This window comes from Sphaeramia orbicularis, chromosome 19, assembly GCF_902148855.1.
Source record: "Sphaeramia orbicularis chromosome 19, fSphaOr1.1, whole genome shotgun sequence".
Lineage (NCBI taxonomy): Eukaryota > Metazoa > Chordata > Actinopteri > Kurtiformes > Apogonidae > Sphaeramia > Sphaeramia orbicularis.
Window position 1 is genome coordinate 36,013,723 of NC_043975.1, and position 15,346 is coordinate 36,029,068.

The window sequence follows — 15,346 nt, forward strand, 5'->3', positions numbered from 1 at the left end:
GCACTAGCACAGAGCAACTACTATGATTATCATGAAGTTGCTATTCAAAGTCAAGCCCCTAAAGACTTCACCTTTGCCATCTGCTGGATCCCTTCCTTCCCCTCCCCCACAGCAACCCTCCCCTGTGCTCTAGTTTGTCCACACATGTTCTCAGTTCTGTCTCCATTTGCCGGGGCAGTAGTGATAGGAAAACCTGGTGTGTTGTTATTTCAGAGGCCTGGCAGCATGGAGAGGGAAGTTATCTTGGGCCCCTGGAGAAGGGCTTGGGAACATGGTGGGGACCTCTGGGCTGATAAAAACCAGGCCTGGCCCAGACATGAATAAGCTGACACTCACACGCACATATCCATGCGTATACAGTAGGTTGACGCACATGTGCAACAATACAAACGAGAAGAACATCCACACTTTGTGTTGGTTGTTTCCTAAAAACCTGTTGAACAGAGGCATACACTGAGTGTCATATATTCACATGTACCCAACCACCCAGCGCCACTCAAACTCACCCACATGTAAAGGTACCATAAATTATCCCCACTAAACACAACCTGGTGTTTGCCCCACTTCTGGCCCTAGACAAACACAGCCATTTCCTGGTGTTGAAGAGGTATTATCATAAGAGGCCAGAAAAGCTCCTTAGTCTGCACCACCTTGCCCTTCGGCCTCTACTCAGACCCTCATCTATCACTCATGTATGTGTGTTTTTCTTGCTGTAACACTCTTGATGGGGGAGTTATTTGGCTCCAATTTGGAGCACTATCCATCAAAGTTTGCTTGCAGAGCCAGTGTAGCCTTCAGAACACACTGTGCAGTCCTTTAAGAAATCAGGCTGTCACATCATTTTCTGCTCTCTCTGCAAAAAAAATTGAACATCTGCAATGGTTGCAAAACAGCAGACTGTCATTTCTCTGAAATGTGGACCACAACAAATTCTCCCAAGTGGAAATGATGTGTCATTTGCCATAGAAAATTACACTAGAATCAGATTAAGTTGTCAATTTGATCCATGCTGCCCCCTCTTTACATTAGAAATACGATGATTTAAATGTAAAAACTGAACATTTTGACTCTGTAATTAGACAGTATATGGTTTGAGACCTTGAATTTCACTGAAATGGTGCTGTTGCATAGGCCTACAGCCGTTATTTAGTTTGGAAAGTTTGCAGATATATTATTCATGGCAGCACTTTCTCCCCCCTTTTTCTAAGAATCTCAGAATCTCTTTTTCTCCACCTTGAGAAAGAAGATTGCAAGGTGGACATGCAGCAGCTTATGTCGAACGCAACCACGAAAGCGGATCCTCAGTAATCCCCCTCACTTACTTAAACACATGCGTATATTTGTATACCTGGCACAGTGACAGATACCAAGCTGAACAAACTTCAGAAACAATCTGCAAGTCAATAAAATGCCACTCTGTATTTCATAAATGTCTTCTGTTGTCTCAGTTATAAAACCATAAAAGTGATCCATTGCCTCTGCAGTTTAGAGATGGATCAGATATGACAGTCACTGGACTGAGCAATTGATCACATTTTTATTGAAATTGCAATATGGCCAAATGCAGTATCCGACCCACAAGTGGTACAAGTTTTTTTTTTTTTTTTTTTTTTTTTTTTTTAATAAGGGTGAAGTATGTCACAGCACTAGAAATGAATTAACAGAATAACCCGAGCAGCATTCATATTATAGTCTCCAGACATAGGGGAACATGTATGTTTGGTATACACATCGGCATACATAATCGCTTTTATATTAATTCAGTGACAATGAAATGTAAAAATTACAATCCCCACTGAAATAGGGACTCATATAACATTTACAATATAAGTTACAGTGTTTCCAGTATGATTTTGTTGGTATGTTGTTCAGCCTTAATTGGTGCTCTATTGAACTAAATGCAGCAAATCCAATCCTAGTCCGTAATGCATATGGGATATAGATGTGCAGGTGTTTGTGTTTGACAGTACTCACTTGTAAGTTGAGCTGGTTTCAAGTGCCTCGCCCCTTAAAAGTAAATGATGTATCATGGGCGGGGACGGGGACAAGGATTCAAGAGCTGAAATGGGGCTGACCTTGACTTAGGTGTAGGATGTTAAGTCGTAGTGAGAATTATCTGGAGAAGGGTGTCAATAGTCAGTAATAGGACCAGGTAGGAATGGAGGGGAGGTGAAGGTTGAAAGTGATGAGAGAAGGGGGGGGCGTTGGAGAGGATGGATTCAGTTACAGTGAATATAGGAGGCGTGAGGCTTGCTGTCTGCTCTCCTGCCCTGTGTTAACCTCAACTGGTTCTCCTTCCTTCCCCTGTATATGTGTGTGTGTTTTCACTTATGCCTGTCTACACCACCGCCAGATTCCTCCCCCTCTTCCATCCAATAACTGTTCACACTCTGTGTTTGAACACAAACACACCCCATTGTCTCTCTCCTTACAGCTGTCAGTCTGCGTGAGTCTGTGAGTGTTTGATTGCGCACGCCAGCCCCTCGCCCGGCTTATATTCAAATGGTGTGCGGGGCTTCTGCCGTCGGTAATCAGTGTGAAGGCGAAGCGAATGGAGCCCCATCCATTTTCAACGCGGAGCTGTTATGACGCTTTGTCAGAGAATAGCAGGATTTCCCTGTAAGCAAGGAAATAGTCCCATTTCCCTCTTCAGTAATTGAAGAGTGCTGACAAAGCATTCCTGCATGTGTTTGTGTATATAGTCTTCCCTGCACATTCCTGCCATTGAAACCAGGAGTGTAGTCAGATTATTTAGCAGAAGTCGGGTACTATGCATGACTAATGCCCGTCTATGCTCTGTTCCTGGTCTGTTTTGTTGCACATAAAAGCTCTTAAGTTGCTGCCAGTCTTTTTTTATGGACTTGCATGATACATTAGCCTACAACTCCCATGGTTTTGCAAGGCGGTCTCTATCCCTGGGGCTTTTCCATTGGCCATCTCTCTTCATTATTTTAAGCAGACTTCAAAGCAAGCCTTAATGTAGCAGTCGGTGGCATGGTGGTCTGTTTGGTGTCTCTTTGCTTGTACAGTCATTGCTTGGAAAGACAAATGGACCTCTATATGTTCCTCCATGTATCGTTACACATGGTAAACATGTGTGTGTCCAAATAACTTAATAGATACCAGGGGGACACGACGCTCTGTGACTTGAAAGGGATTCAACAAAGCAGAAGACCCTGTCACAGCCCTCCCTTCTCCTCGTCCATCCCCTCTGCCTTCATTTTCTCCAGTTCTCCTTCACCACAATCCAGCCAGCCGGCCAACCAGCCAGCCTGCTAATGTAGTTAGCTTCCCCCTAATGATGGTGAAATCTCATTAATATGCTTCACAGCTGGGCCCAGTAACCAGTGGGGATGAAGGTAATCAAATCTCAGAGGACTAACCTAGAGCTGAACCTCGAGAACTGCTCGGCAGCACTGGGCCGAGACAGCCCGCAGTCTGGAGGCTTGATAATAGCCGGTGGGCTTGTGTGTGTGTGTGTGTCTGCATGAGTGTGCCTTGGTCTGTGGTCTTGTAGGCTTGATGCCTTTGAAGTGCTGATGTTAGCCAGGCTATCTAATGTCAGGATTAGAGCTCCGGCTAGTTCATCACTAGAATGGATTTCACTTCTGTCTTGTGCATATTTGTCCATTTAAGTCTAGTCATGCGGTAATTGCTTATGGAGGATGTGGCTTCGAGGGTGCAGTCCCCCTCTAAGTGCACTTGTGGCTCATGATGTATGCAAAGTGGATCTGAAGAGCAGCATTACAAACCACTCACACTTGAACTTAATTAAATCACCGGTGCTTTGGCTCGGAGTTTGAGCACACAATCCTACATTAAGTTATTAAGATCTCTGAGGCCTGTACGTTTGCACAAAGTGTTTATGAATGTGAATACCAACGGGGAGATCTAAGCAAATAAATCCAAGGCATATGACATTACTCATATAGGACCGCTTTTATGGCTATATTTTATGACCAGTCAACACATTTTCAGACTTTTAAAACTGGCAATTAAATTTATTGTATTAAAACAATGAAAACTTTAAATACTCTAGAGTTACTAAAATGCACAGCGTGTAACTTGTGCTGCTCAGGGTTGCTCGGTCCAAACAATAATAACTGAAGTGAGTTCATGAGAATTGATGCTGGTTAAAATCTACCTGATGGGACTCTTATTCAGAAGATTATACATTAGTTTTAGTCGCATTACACTTAACTACATGCATATTTTTTTCATTCTCATGAAATTGCCACAAGTGACATTAATTGTTAATGTGAGTGAATTCCACATGAGGCTTCTGTCAGTCTGAATTTGATCATTGTTGATGTATTGAACATATGACAGAGGCTGTGGAAATGGTTTGTACTGTAGTGTTAGAAGACTTGTTTTCAGATGAGGTCAGATGTCACATGTTTCACAGATGAGTCTTTTTAAATGTGCTTCTGCTGATTTAACGCAGTTTGTGTTTTTGCACACCTGACCTCCTCCATGTTGCTCATTCTCTGCATCTGGGACTGGTCTGACGGCATGCTAGGGTACAGACTCTGCAGACTTAAATCCAACCTTGTGCGTCTGATTAACAACAATTACAGTGACCAAACAGTTAGCAATGGTTTCTATTTCACCTCCTCTCTAAAGTACAATAGATTCCTTATCAGAAAACTCTGTGCTGTGTCTCTTTCTTTTTTTTTGTTACGGGTTCCTCTGCTTCTTTCCTCGAGCTATGCAGGGTGTTTGTTATTGTCTATTCACGCTAGCTCTCTCTTGGCTAAAGGAATGATATTCAAGCTGAAGTTAAAGTATTAGTTACCGTGGCGACTGTGCAGGCTCTGGAAGGGCTATGGCCTGAGAAACCTTGCCAGACTTACAAATTTCCAGTGTTAACATGTTGCAAGGATATCTAGGGAACTCTCCAGGCTAGTGTGAGTCAGTTCTTCCACTGTTTTGTGCGTATGATTTCGTGGGTCGGACAATAGACAGGCTTGTATGATGGGTGCTGTTGATTAGAGCTTGGATGCAGGCTGGTGTTGAATAATACTTGGTCGAGGGCTGCTGAAGGGCTGAGTAGCTCTGTCCTCTCTTCTGAGCCTTTCTGCCTCTCCCTGTCTCTCTGTCCACAGGCCTGCCATTGTTTTGCTCCATGCCCCGGCTTGACAAGGCTCCAGAAGCCAGCCATTGTATTTAATTACAGTCGCCAGCCCCCTCACAGACTCTTGTCCTTGTGTCCCAGATTTTCATGGGTGCTCTCATTAAGACTATGCATTCACTGTGTGTGTGTGTGTGTGTGTGTGTGTGTGTGTTTCCATCCAATGAGGCTTTCTTAATGGCTACAGGGAAGCCTTGGGCCTGTGTACATACCGTAGATGTAATTTTTAAGTTTGTGCATGTGAGTGGGTGGCACATCTGTTCATCTGTGTGGCGCTAATGACTGCAGCTTTAACGTGGATGAATAGCTGTGTGGTCACACTGATAATGCACGCTTGTAATCTGTCCACATCAAGAGAGGCAGAAGAACACAGGAAACTGTGAATGGCTTTTTTGCTAATGAGGAAATATGCCATGTTATGTAAGGAACGCTCTGTTTAAGTTTAATTGGTTTGACATCAGCGTGGTGACTGCATGGGCAAAGATGGCCCACAGTGATACCAATGAGCAGTGAGTGAAAAAGACTCGACATTCCCACAGTGTCCCCCTCCTCACACTTATCCTCCCATCTTACCTTCTAGCACCACTTCATCATCTCCTCAACATTCCCTCTTCTTGTGTTGTCAGTAGTTTTACAAATATAAGTTTTTACTGTTTTTCGCAGACGGCAAAACTTTTCCAAATCCTGCCATTTGTAGTTTTCCACTCTAAATCCACACCACCTCAAGTGTGAATAATGTTTTTTCACCTCATCTGTTTCATATTTTTTTTCCTTCAGTGCTTAAATGCATCACCATGTCATCCCAACATTGTTTTTCCCATATTTGTCCTTTTTCTCCTCTCTCCTATTACACATAAATCTGTTTAATAAAATAAATATACCTCCTTTGTCAGTCATGTCATATTTCTTCTTTTCAAAATGATTTCAGACCAGTTGTGCTGCAGGCCCCTCCCCCTTTACCACCTCTTGTCACCCTTTAACCCTTATTGACCTATTTACACCAGGAGCTTAAAAGGTTTCTGCTGGAGTGAATGTGGTAAATGACATCTGGGCCCCATAAATGAAATGTCTTAATATCTTAGTCCTGATTGCGTGCCACTTCGAGGTGTTGCAATGTGAGCTTTATTGGTGTTTAGCTTAACTGTCCCCGTCACCCGAAACCCACTCTGTGTGTTTTTCCTGACGGCGGAGATATCAGGCAGGATTGGAGTGGGCTGGCTTTTGGTGTTCTGTACTTACGTGTGTGTGTGTTGTTTTTTTTTTTTTTTTTCCAGGAAGCCTTGAACATATCTGGGCATCAGGTTGGTTTATTTTGGTTGTTCTGAATGTAATCTCCCTTTGCACCATCTGCTGCTGCACATGGACACTATAAAAGGATAGAAAAGTGTGTGTGAGCCGGAAAGAGGCAGAATTTTTCCTTTATGTTACCCAGTGTGCGGTGAGATTAAGAGTTGAGCACGTTGGTTGGTATTTGTCTGCCCTGCTGTCACATTAAGTGTGTTCCCCGCAGTACTACAGGCCTGATGAACCAGCCCACTGTTAAATATAGATGCCTTATTTACACACGAGCACTGAGCTGCTGCCAGCTCCTGAGCTGCTTTTCTATTCTCCAATCCCTTTTCTGTTGAACTGATGACACTGGGTGGAGCAACATGCCTAAAAGGTGCGCACATGTGCTGTGTATCTGCTTACATGGCAGATGGACAAACCACACGTAGGTAAATAAACAAGTTCATTTAACTCATTGAGACCACATGCAACACCACAGGCAATATTTGCATGTTTTTACCTTACAGGTGTTGATTGTATTGAATGTTGACAAAAGGAACAGGTTTTGCGTCGGTCGTAATGTGTTAAATCTCCCTCCCAAACTTAGGGTTGGTCCGTTTTTATGGGGTCATCTTTTGTCAGAGTAAAATACGCAACAATAAGATGAAACAAGAATTGAGTTACCTGCTTTAAAATGGTACGAGAGTGTTCTTTGGGAGAGATGATGTATGTGAAATACAGAGGTGAATAAATGAAAATAAAATGATGTAGACACCGAAGCGAGAACAAAAACAATGAAACAAGTCACGCGATATGAAATGAGGTCAAAAGTCTAACAGGATGAAAATGAAGTAAAAGATGCAGCAAAACATAAAAAATGTAAAAGACATAAGATGACCAAAGATAAAAACAGCGTGAAAGATGTTACACGATCCAAAAACAGTGGTAGTGGAAGAGGTCTCATACTGAAAGTCTGGGAACGGCTGGGTGAAGGAGTTTGTTGACAGTTGATGTTGCAACCAGAGACACATAACATACATATCACATCAAATTATGATACCTTTAATCTAGTTACAGCTTGTACTCGCTCCACACAATGGTCCTATTTACAACTATACAGTTATGGTGCAGTTGTTTGTTTAGCCGTAAGCCACCGGTCTGACCACAAAGGCCTGCACTATGAATGTGTTTCATATTCAATTAAACAGACATGTGCAACATGCAGGATATTGAGGCCAAAGTCCAACACATATTATACCCAGAAGTAGTTAGCGTCACACAATCCTCTTGTTTACCACGTCAAAGCACATAAAATATGGGATCTCTTTTGTAACCCCAGCCCTCATATTCTGTTTGACTTTCCATTTTGCTTATAGGATGTCAAGTTTTTTTTTTGTTTTTATTTTTACTGCTCAGATTAAATAAGAAGATTTAGGTGTGTATGTTTTTTAATGTGGAGATAAGAAAAATGATAGATTTGTGTGTTTTTGTTGTCCTCATATGATTTATCCTTTAATATTTTCACACACTCACACTTGAAAAGACCACACAGCTTAAAAATAAATAAAAGAACAACTCCAGGCATTGTATCAGAGCAGAGAACCTGTCTTTGAACCCTGCTAGTGCAATTCCTTGCTGTATTACGAGCACATTCACACACGAGCAGTAATTTCTGCAGTAAATAAGAGAGCTCTGCAGAGGCTTGGTTTTGTTTTGCACTTTGATGATCACTGTCTTAGAAAGTGTTTGTTCTTTGAACTCATTTTGAGGATTCTTTCCTGTAGTGGATCTGAAAATGCCTGATCAAGAAGTCATCCTTTACAATTTTTTTTAAATTTTTTTTTCTAATACATTGTTGGAAAGTGAGTAAGTTCCCCTTGTGGTGGTTTGTGTTGGATGTTGTTAGGAGTGTATCTGTCTGGACCTGGGTTGTTTAAGGTGTATGTGTGTGTTTATCTTGCTGATATCGATTAATGCCGCATGTCTGTCAGTGCTCCATCTGATAATGTTTGCTAACGCTCTCTGTTGCTCTTTCCCTCTCCACAGCGATAGAAACCCAGAGTACCAGCTCAGAGGAGATAGTGCCAAGCCCGCCCTCGCCTCCCCCGCCGCCCCGTGTCTACAAGCCCTGCTTTGTGTGCCAGGACAAGTCCTCAGGGTACCACTATGGTGTCAGCGCCTGTGAGGGCTGCAAGGTGAGACTCCCGGCCTTCCACTGAATCTGCCAAGCAAGCAAGATGTTCATCAATCTAGCAACCTTCATGTGATTTTAAGAGGAGAAAAAGACAAACGTGCACGTCTTCACAGCTGTGCTCAGTTGATAAAAGCGATAAGACTTGTCATTTGGACTCTTTCACATCCATGTGGGTTTTTTAGCATTTAATGCTGGAATTTAATGCTGGAATCTATCCCACTTTTTCATCTGATAGATCAGGGCTATTCAAGTATTTTTTTCCCATGGGCCAAATTGTGGGAATGCTATGGACTGTGGGCCGGACCCCTGTAGTATTACTCTAATATTGGATGAACACAATGGACACATATCACCATCACACTTTCAATATTTTTATTTAATTATGAACCTAATGTGTTAAAATTTAACACACCATCCCAGTCACAGTAACTGCTGGCTTTAAGTGCAAGTAAGAAATGTAAACACAACATTTAAAACTAGAAAAGCACTTGGAGAGCGCAGACGAGCACAGATCAGTCCCCCCGCCCCCCCAATTTGTTCCTTGTGCCAGTATCAACATTTCCTGAAAATTTCATCCAAATCTGACCATAACTTTTTAAGTTATCCTGCTAACAGTCAAACAAACAGAAAAAACAAACCCTGATGAAAACATAACCTCTGCCGTTCCGTGGCGGAGGTAACAATTTATGGCAATATATTGCTTTGTTTCCCTGACGCAGTCAAATCACATTTGTTAAAGTTTTGATTTTCACCATCAACTTTGCATCTCTTCTCCGTCGAATGCACCGTGTTTTTGTTTTGAAGCCTGTCTCTCTGACCTTCTGTCGTGGCAGTGCTACAAAATGATGCAAAGTGTCACAAAATGGCGTAAAGTGTCGCAAATAGGTGTATGTACTGTTTAGTGGCTGTTAAACTATTTATTTACTATTTGTGGTTAGAGGGGCCACCTGTTGAATAGCCCTGTGATGGATGGATAGATAGATGGATAGATGGACTTTATTTATCCCCAACTGAGAAATTACAGTGTAGCAGCAGCTTGACACGCATGCAATAAAAATACCACAGCAAACATGAGTAAAAAAGAAATACAACACAAGAGCAAACAGTACACATAATAAATTAGAAGTCATTTATTGGTTTCTGTACACAACCCTCTTCATGAACACTCCCAAAGTGCAAACTATAGCTGAAGACATTGTAAAACTAGATAAGCTTAAATAATGTTCCTTCTATTTATCATGTAGTGTATTTGTCCGTTTTGTTGCTTCTCCTATCTGCACTGTTGACGTGTCCACATCTTCTGTCTGTTATCAATACGGCCGTGTTACGCAGGTGCTGAGGAGGCCACATACAGTAGACACTCCTAGCCTCCATCTGGTCTGTTATCAGCGGATAGTTGCCGTGTGCATGCATGCATACATGTATTCCTGTGAGGATGAGCACACTGACCTCTTTATCTCACTTCTTCCAAGGCACACAGCCAGAGTTGTGTAACCTCAGAAGAGGAAAAAATGAGGAGGAGGGATGTGCAGGATGGTAGTGCCAGGTGCAAACCTCCTATCTGTGTAACGTCAACATGTTAGGAAACACTTGTTTTTTTGCTTTGGGATTCAGTCTTGAGTTTAGTTTCAGGTTGGGTTAGACTCATCAGTATGTTTAAGCGCCATTAAGTGTAAGTTTCAAGGTTTTCCGTTAACACCTCTTTGTATTCCAAGAGGAGGCAGATGAAGACAGACAAGGTGGTGCTGATGGTGACAGGTACTTGTTATACCATCTGACTTATTGACTGCAGCCAGAGTTGTGTGTGCTGAAGCCGGACTGATGTGGAAGGAAAAAAGTCATTCCGAAGAAGGCAGGAAACCGCTACATTCCCAAACAGTGGGATGTAGAAATGCAGACAAAACAAGTGAGTGAGAGAACAGACTGCGGAAGGCATGAATAACCAGGAAGCAAAAAAAAAAAAAGGAGATGGTTGGAGGGGCACCGTGTTATGCAGACGGGGTACGAGGGGGCCAAAGCTGAACTCAGTGACACCAAAGGAAAGATGGTCAGTGCACCGGAGCACAGTGGGGGAAGGGGAGAACATGAGCAAAGAATGTACAAGGAGGAGCAAACAGGAAAGTGAGGAGCAACGCACACATAACACACACCCCATGAATGGTCGAATTCTTCAACTGCTTTTATTTTGAACGCTTTTCCTTCGGTAGCATTTGATTAAACGGAGCACTGAGTCGAGTAATAAGGCTAAAGTTACAGTTTATGGTGAAAGCACGTTTGGATGTGTGGTAGCATTAAAAAACGGCAGCGCTGTGACACCGTGCTCTGTGGTTTGTGTCAGCGTCTACACACTGTCGACTGACTTTATTTCGCTGCGAGCTGTGGCCGCGATCACCTGCGCTATAGTCGTCTAACAGTGGGTGGTATTAGCTGAAATACAAACAGTTATAAATGTTAACTAGTTGGTTTATCTGGTAAAACAGAACAAGTTACACAAGTATGGTCACAGTGAGGTTTCAGTTATTGATCAGTTTGTGTCAAAATGTTTAACTGTCACACTCTAAGAGCTGATTTCCCTCTTGTCCCACTGTCTTTAGAACATGTTAAACAACAGCCTGACACTTACTAATTAAATACTGGCTAAAAACTGTGATAAACACAGAAGGACGAGCTGAAAACATGAATAATTAGTTGCTTCTTTGCAGTTATCACAATGTTAAAACAGAAAATGACGCTGTAATTAGAGTTTTGAGGTTATTGTACATGTGGGATGCAGCTGATGTGTTAATCTGTTCGGCAGCACACGTTCAGTACAAATGACTTTGAACACTAAATTATACGATTTTTACCTTCCCTTTTGTCGACACGTTATCTGCTCCCTTAAGTCCATGCAGCCAAGGTGAGTGGAGTTTCTGCAGTGAATCTAGCATTAATTTAAAGGGGAAAACGGCCTTCCCGTGAAACCACCAGTGAGCTTAGTCTGTCTCCTTGGCTGAATATAATTACTTTCACAGATAAGTTATGGAGGGAAGATTATTTTTAACCGTAGAGATGCACGCACAAATACACAACGCAGAACCGAAGTACAAGCAAAAGTCACATTTTTCATTAACTATAGAGATGAAAGCTGTTTTGGGCAGAAATAGGGGAGACGTCGCTGCTGCATCAAACTAAAAACAGATCAGGGTTGTATGACGGACAGCTGCAGAGGGCAAAGGTCACAGACTTGAACCCAGGCCATTAGTGAGATGTCAATCGTGTAAGGCGGAGATCACAAGGATGCGTCTTTACTCTGTTTTAGTGTGAAAATGAAGGCAAATGTTCTATAGACGGTGTCGCCATGTTCCATTGTTAAAATTCTATCATAAGTATCATGAATGATGGCTGAAATTTGATATATTTCTAGTTGGAGCAGCTCACTCAATAGCCGGCGTGTTAATTTTTCAGATATTCAGAACGCCTTCCCTGTATTTCTGACTTCAGAGGAGATAAGTTGCTATAGCATACTCAATAATTCAACACTACAGGCATGTGAATGTATGCTTGTCTCATCTGAGACAGGGGTAAGCTGAGGGTTAGCAGCGTTAGCTTTGCTGCAGCATGCCAAACTACAAAGGCATTTCCTGGGGGCTGCAGTGAACAGAGGAAACAGGAGGGGGATGCTGAGCTCTGCTACTTGGAGACAGCTCATTCGTTTGTTGTTTAAGTTCTACCGCCCGCGCACACTCACCGGCATTGCACTTTTTCCCCCTCCAGATATTAACACTTAAACATTAAATATGCATGCCCACCCCCTCATGTTTATGTTTTTGTCTTGGAGGCATGGCAGTGCGCAGCAGGCGATCTCTTTTTTTTTTTTTCCCTGGTATCTATGGTATTTGCAGGGAAGCGACCATATTTTCAAAGTCCCAAGCAGCCACTTCTTGCAGAAATGACCCCTATTTGCCGCGTTTCTCAGTCAGCCGTCTTAACAAACATCCATCTTGACTGGTGCGTGGGCAGCAGTATTAGCTGCTTAGTAATCGAGGAAGGGGGCACAGGGAAATACACACACATGCACGTGCACGTATGCACGCAGTAGGAGGCTGGGAATGCACTTAATCTGGGCACAGTGTGAAAGTCACGTAAGAGAGGATTCCTGTGCTTTCCGGTGAACTCGCCAACCCCAGAATCCCTGATGGTTCTCTCTTCATAAAGCATTTCCTCACACACATGCAAAGTAGAACACACTCATAAACGCTTCTGACTCACGCCAGGTAGTCAGCTGTGAACTCAGAGCACATGACACATGCAATCACGTATGTGCTGATACCGCTCCTCTTTTTTATTCGCTCCTCTCATCTCCTCTGAACGCCGCGGGCCGGCTGAGCGGCCTGCTGAGGGCTCTTGTCGCCAGGCGGATTAAGCGGTGATACAAAAAGAGGCTTAAGGGCCACAGGAAGCAATGACTCCTAAAAGAAGGAGAGGGGTGAGGGGCAGGAACAATTGACTGGCCCACGAGCCGGCAGCGGCAACCAATCAGGAGGTGCGGCGAGAGGGCACCTGAGCCTCATGTTGTCAGGAGGGAGTAGGTCAATCTCTTGGTGACACTAGGGTCAGGGTCGGGGCAGCGCCAGATCAAAGAGGACATTATACACACACATATACACACACGCACGCACGCACACACACACACACACACACACACACACACACACACACACACACACACACACACACAGGGGAACAAAAAGACCACAGACTTATCCCTCAGCATAGAATTAACCACCACCTATCAGCCCCGTTCTCTGCCGTTTGCAGTTTTTAGTGGTAATAAGGCCATTTCCGCAAAACTGTTTAACACTAAATGTAATTAAAATTACAGTTTGAGATCAAAAAGTCAAAAGTCCAGCACCCTCCATTATCCCAACATTCCATTTTCCATTAAGATAATTAACTTCCTCAGATGGATCCGTGACAAAGCGTCCACTCCTGAGGTGTTGCGAGTGTCTCTGTGTGGGACGGAGCTGTGAGAACAGGCCGCTGATCCAGGAAGGACAAATTGCGGGCTTAGGTCCACCAGCCATCTGTCGGCTAGCAAAGCTAATCCCTCGGCATGAGATGGGGATGGGGATGGGGCTCCCTGGCAGCCACCGGACCGCGGCAGACTCCACCCCCCCTACCTCCATCCATCACTAACCGTCCCCACCTACCAAAACACAACCCACAGCACCACATCAATACTGACCCTGACCCACGTTCCATTTGTCCAGAGTCCCACTCACCGAGTTCTCACCCCGCTGAAGCTGATTTGCATGAATCTCTCTTTATCTTTGTTTATACACATGGGGTGTTTGCGCAGTTGGCCCAAAGGGGGGAAGATGTTTTTAATAAGGAGATTAAAAGCTGTGACACTGACTTCTCAAAGGGTTTGTCATTGTTGGCTTCATCTGTGGGTTAGGGATGTTCCAAAGCACAAATGTACATAGATATTACTGGAAATCTGTTGTTATTAGTCAGTCACCTCAACTGGACATATTTTGTGTGTGTATGAGAGAGAGAGAGATGGTTGCAGCTTTAACAAATGTCCATGTTACATCTCAAATCATTAATTATGAATGTCATTTTTTTCATAGGAACATATCTTGTTTAAAACATCAAATCATTTCTGAGCCAATATTATCTTTGGCAGTCTTAAAGTTCATAGGAGGAGAATCTAAACGACTGAGTTATTGCATGGGATTCGTGTTGTATTTATGTGGGAGAGGTATTTTGCGCTTTTTGTGCGTGTCTTACTCTTGTGTAATCAAAACAAAGTGGGCTTTTCTCCCTAAAAATCTCCCATTTCAACCCAGTGAGCAAAGATGAGCTCATTAGAGTGTGTCCTCTGCCTCATATGCATGAGCTCAGCTTTTGTTTTGTTTCTTATTTTTATGTATTCTTCTGTTTGGCTTGAATTAAATGGTAATGCATTTAACAGGGGATGTTTTTTTTTTGTTTTGTTTTTTTTTTATATTTGGGGCGACATGGTGGTGCAGTTGATAGCACTCCTGCCTCACAGTAAGAAGGTCCTGGGTTCAGTTCCAACACCAGTCGATGGGGGTGGGTCTGCGTGGGTTCTCCGGCTTCCTCCCACCATCCAAAGACATGCACTAAGAAGTAAATCGGTTAATCTAAATTGCCCATAGGTGTAATGGGATTGCTTGTCTCTATATGTCAGCCCTGCAATGAACCTGTAACATGTCCAGGGTGTACCCCGCCTTCGCCCATAAATTGCTGGGATAAGCTCCAGCAACCCTCCTGTGACCCTAGTGAGGATAAAGCGGGTTCAGAAACGAATGAATGTATGTTTTTTTTTGTCTTTGTTCAGCCTGTGTAATAATATGCTCTTGGGCTGGATGTAGTAATAATAATAATAATAATAATAATAATAATAATAATAATGATAACACATTGGTTTTATATAGTGTTTTTCTAGGTACTCAAAGACGCTTTGCTTTGATGTACAGTTGTGTATTTGTGTCTGTTTAACTCTTTAAGTGCCAGACAGTTAAGGGGCTAATACGCCTTAAAAGTGCCACAGAATTTGGCCGTTTTTCAGTATTTCGTGTCGTTTTTATAATATTTGAAGAATCCTGCAGGAAACCGCTCGGTAACATCCGACCGATTGCTGATTAGATCCAAAACGCACTGGACGCAGCCGATTCATTATTGATCGTAATTTGCATAATTTATAATGATGATAATAATAATAATAATAATAATAATAATAATAA

The 15,346-nt window shown here is 42.9% G+C and overlaps 1 protein-coding gene across 5 annotated transcripts in view; it reads left to right on the forward strand.

The window, feature by feature from the left end:
• raraa (retinoic acid receptor, alpha a) overlaps positions 1 to 15,346 on the forward strand; it is a 196,719-nt gene that overhangs the window by 164,482 nt on the left and 16,891 nt on the right. For all 5 annotated transcript variants that reach the window (XM_030121478.1, XM_030121479.1, XM_030121482.1 and 2 more), the window contains one exon: positions 8,447 to 8,595. In XM_030121478.1, the coding sequence (XP_029977338.1) occupies positions 8,447 to 8,595 (149 nt within the window). The remainder of the gene's footprint in view (positions 1 to 8,446; positions 8,596 to 15,346) is intronic.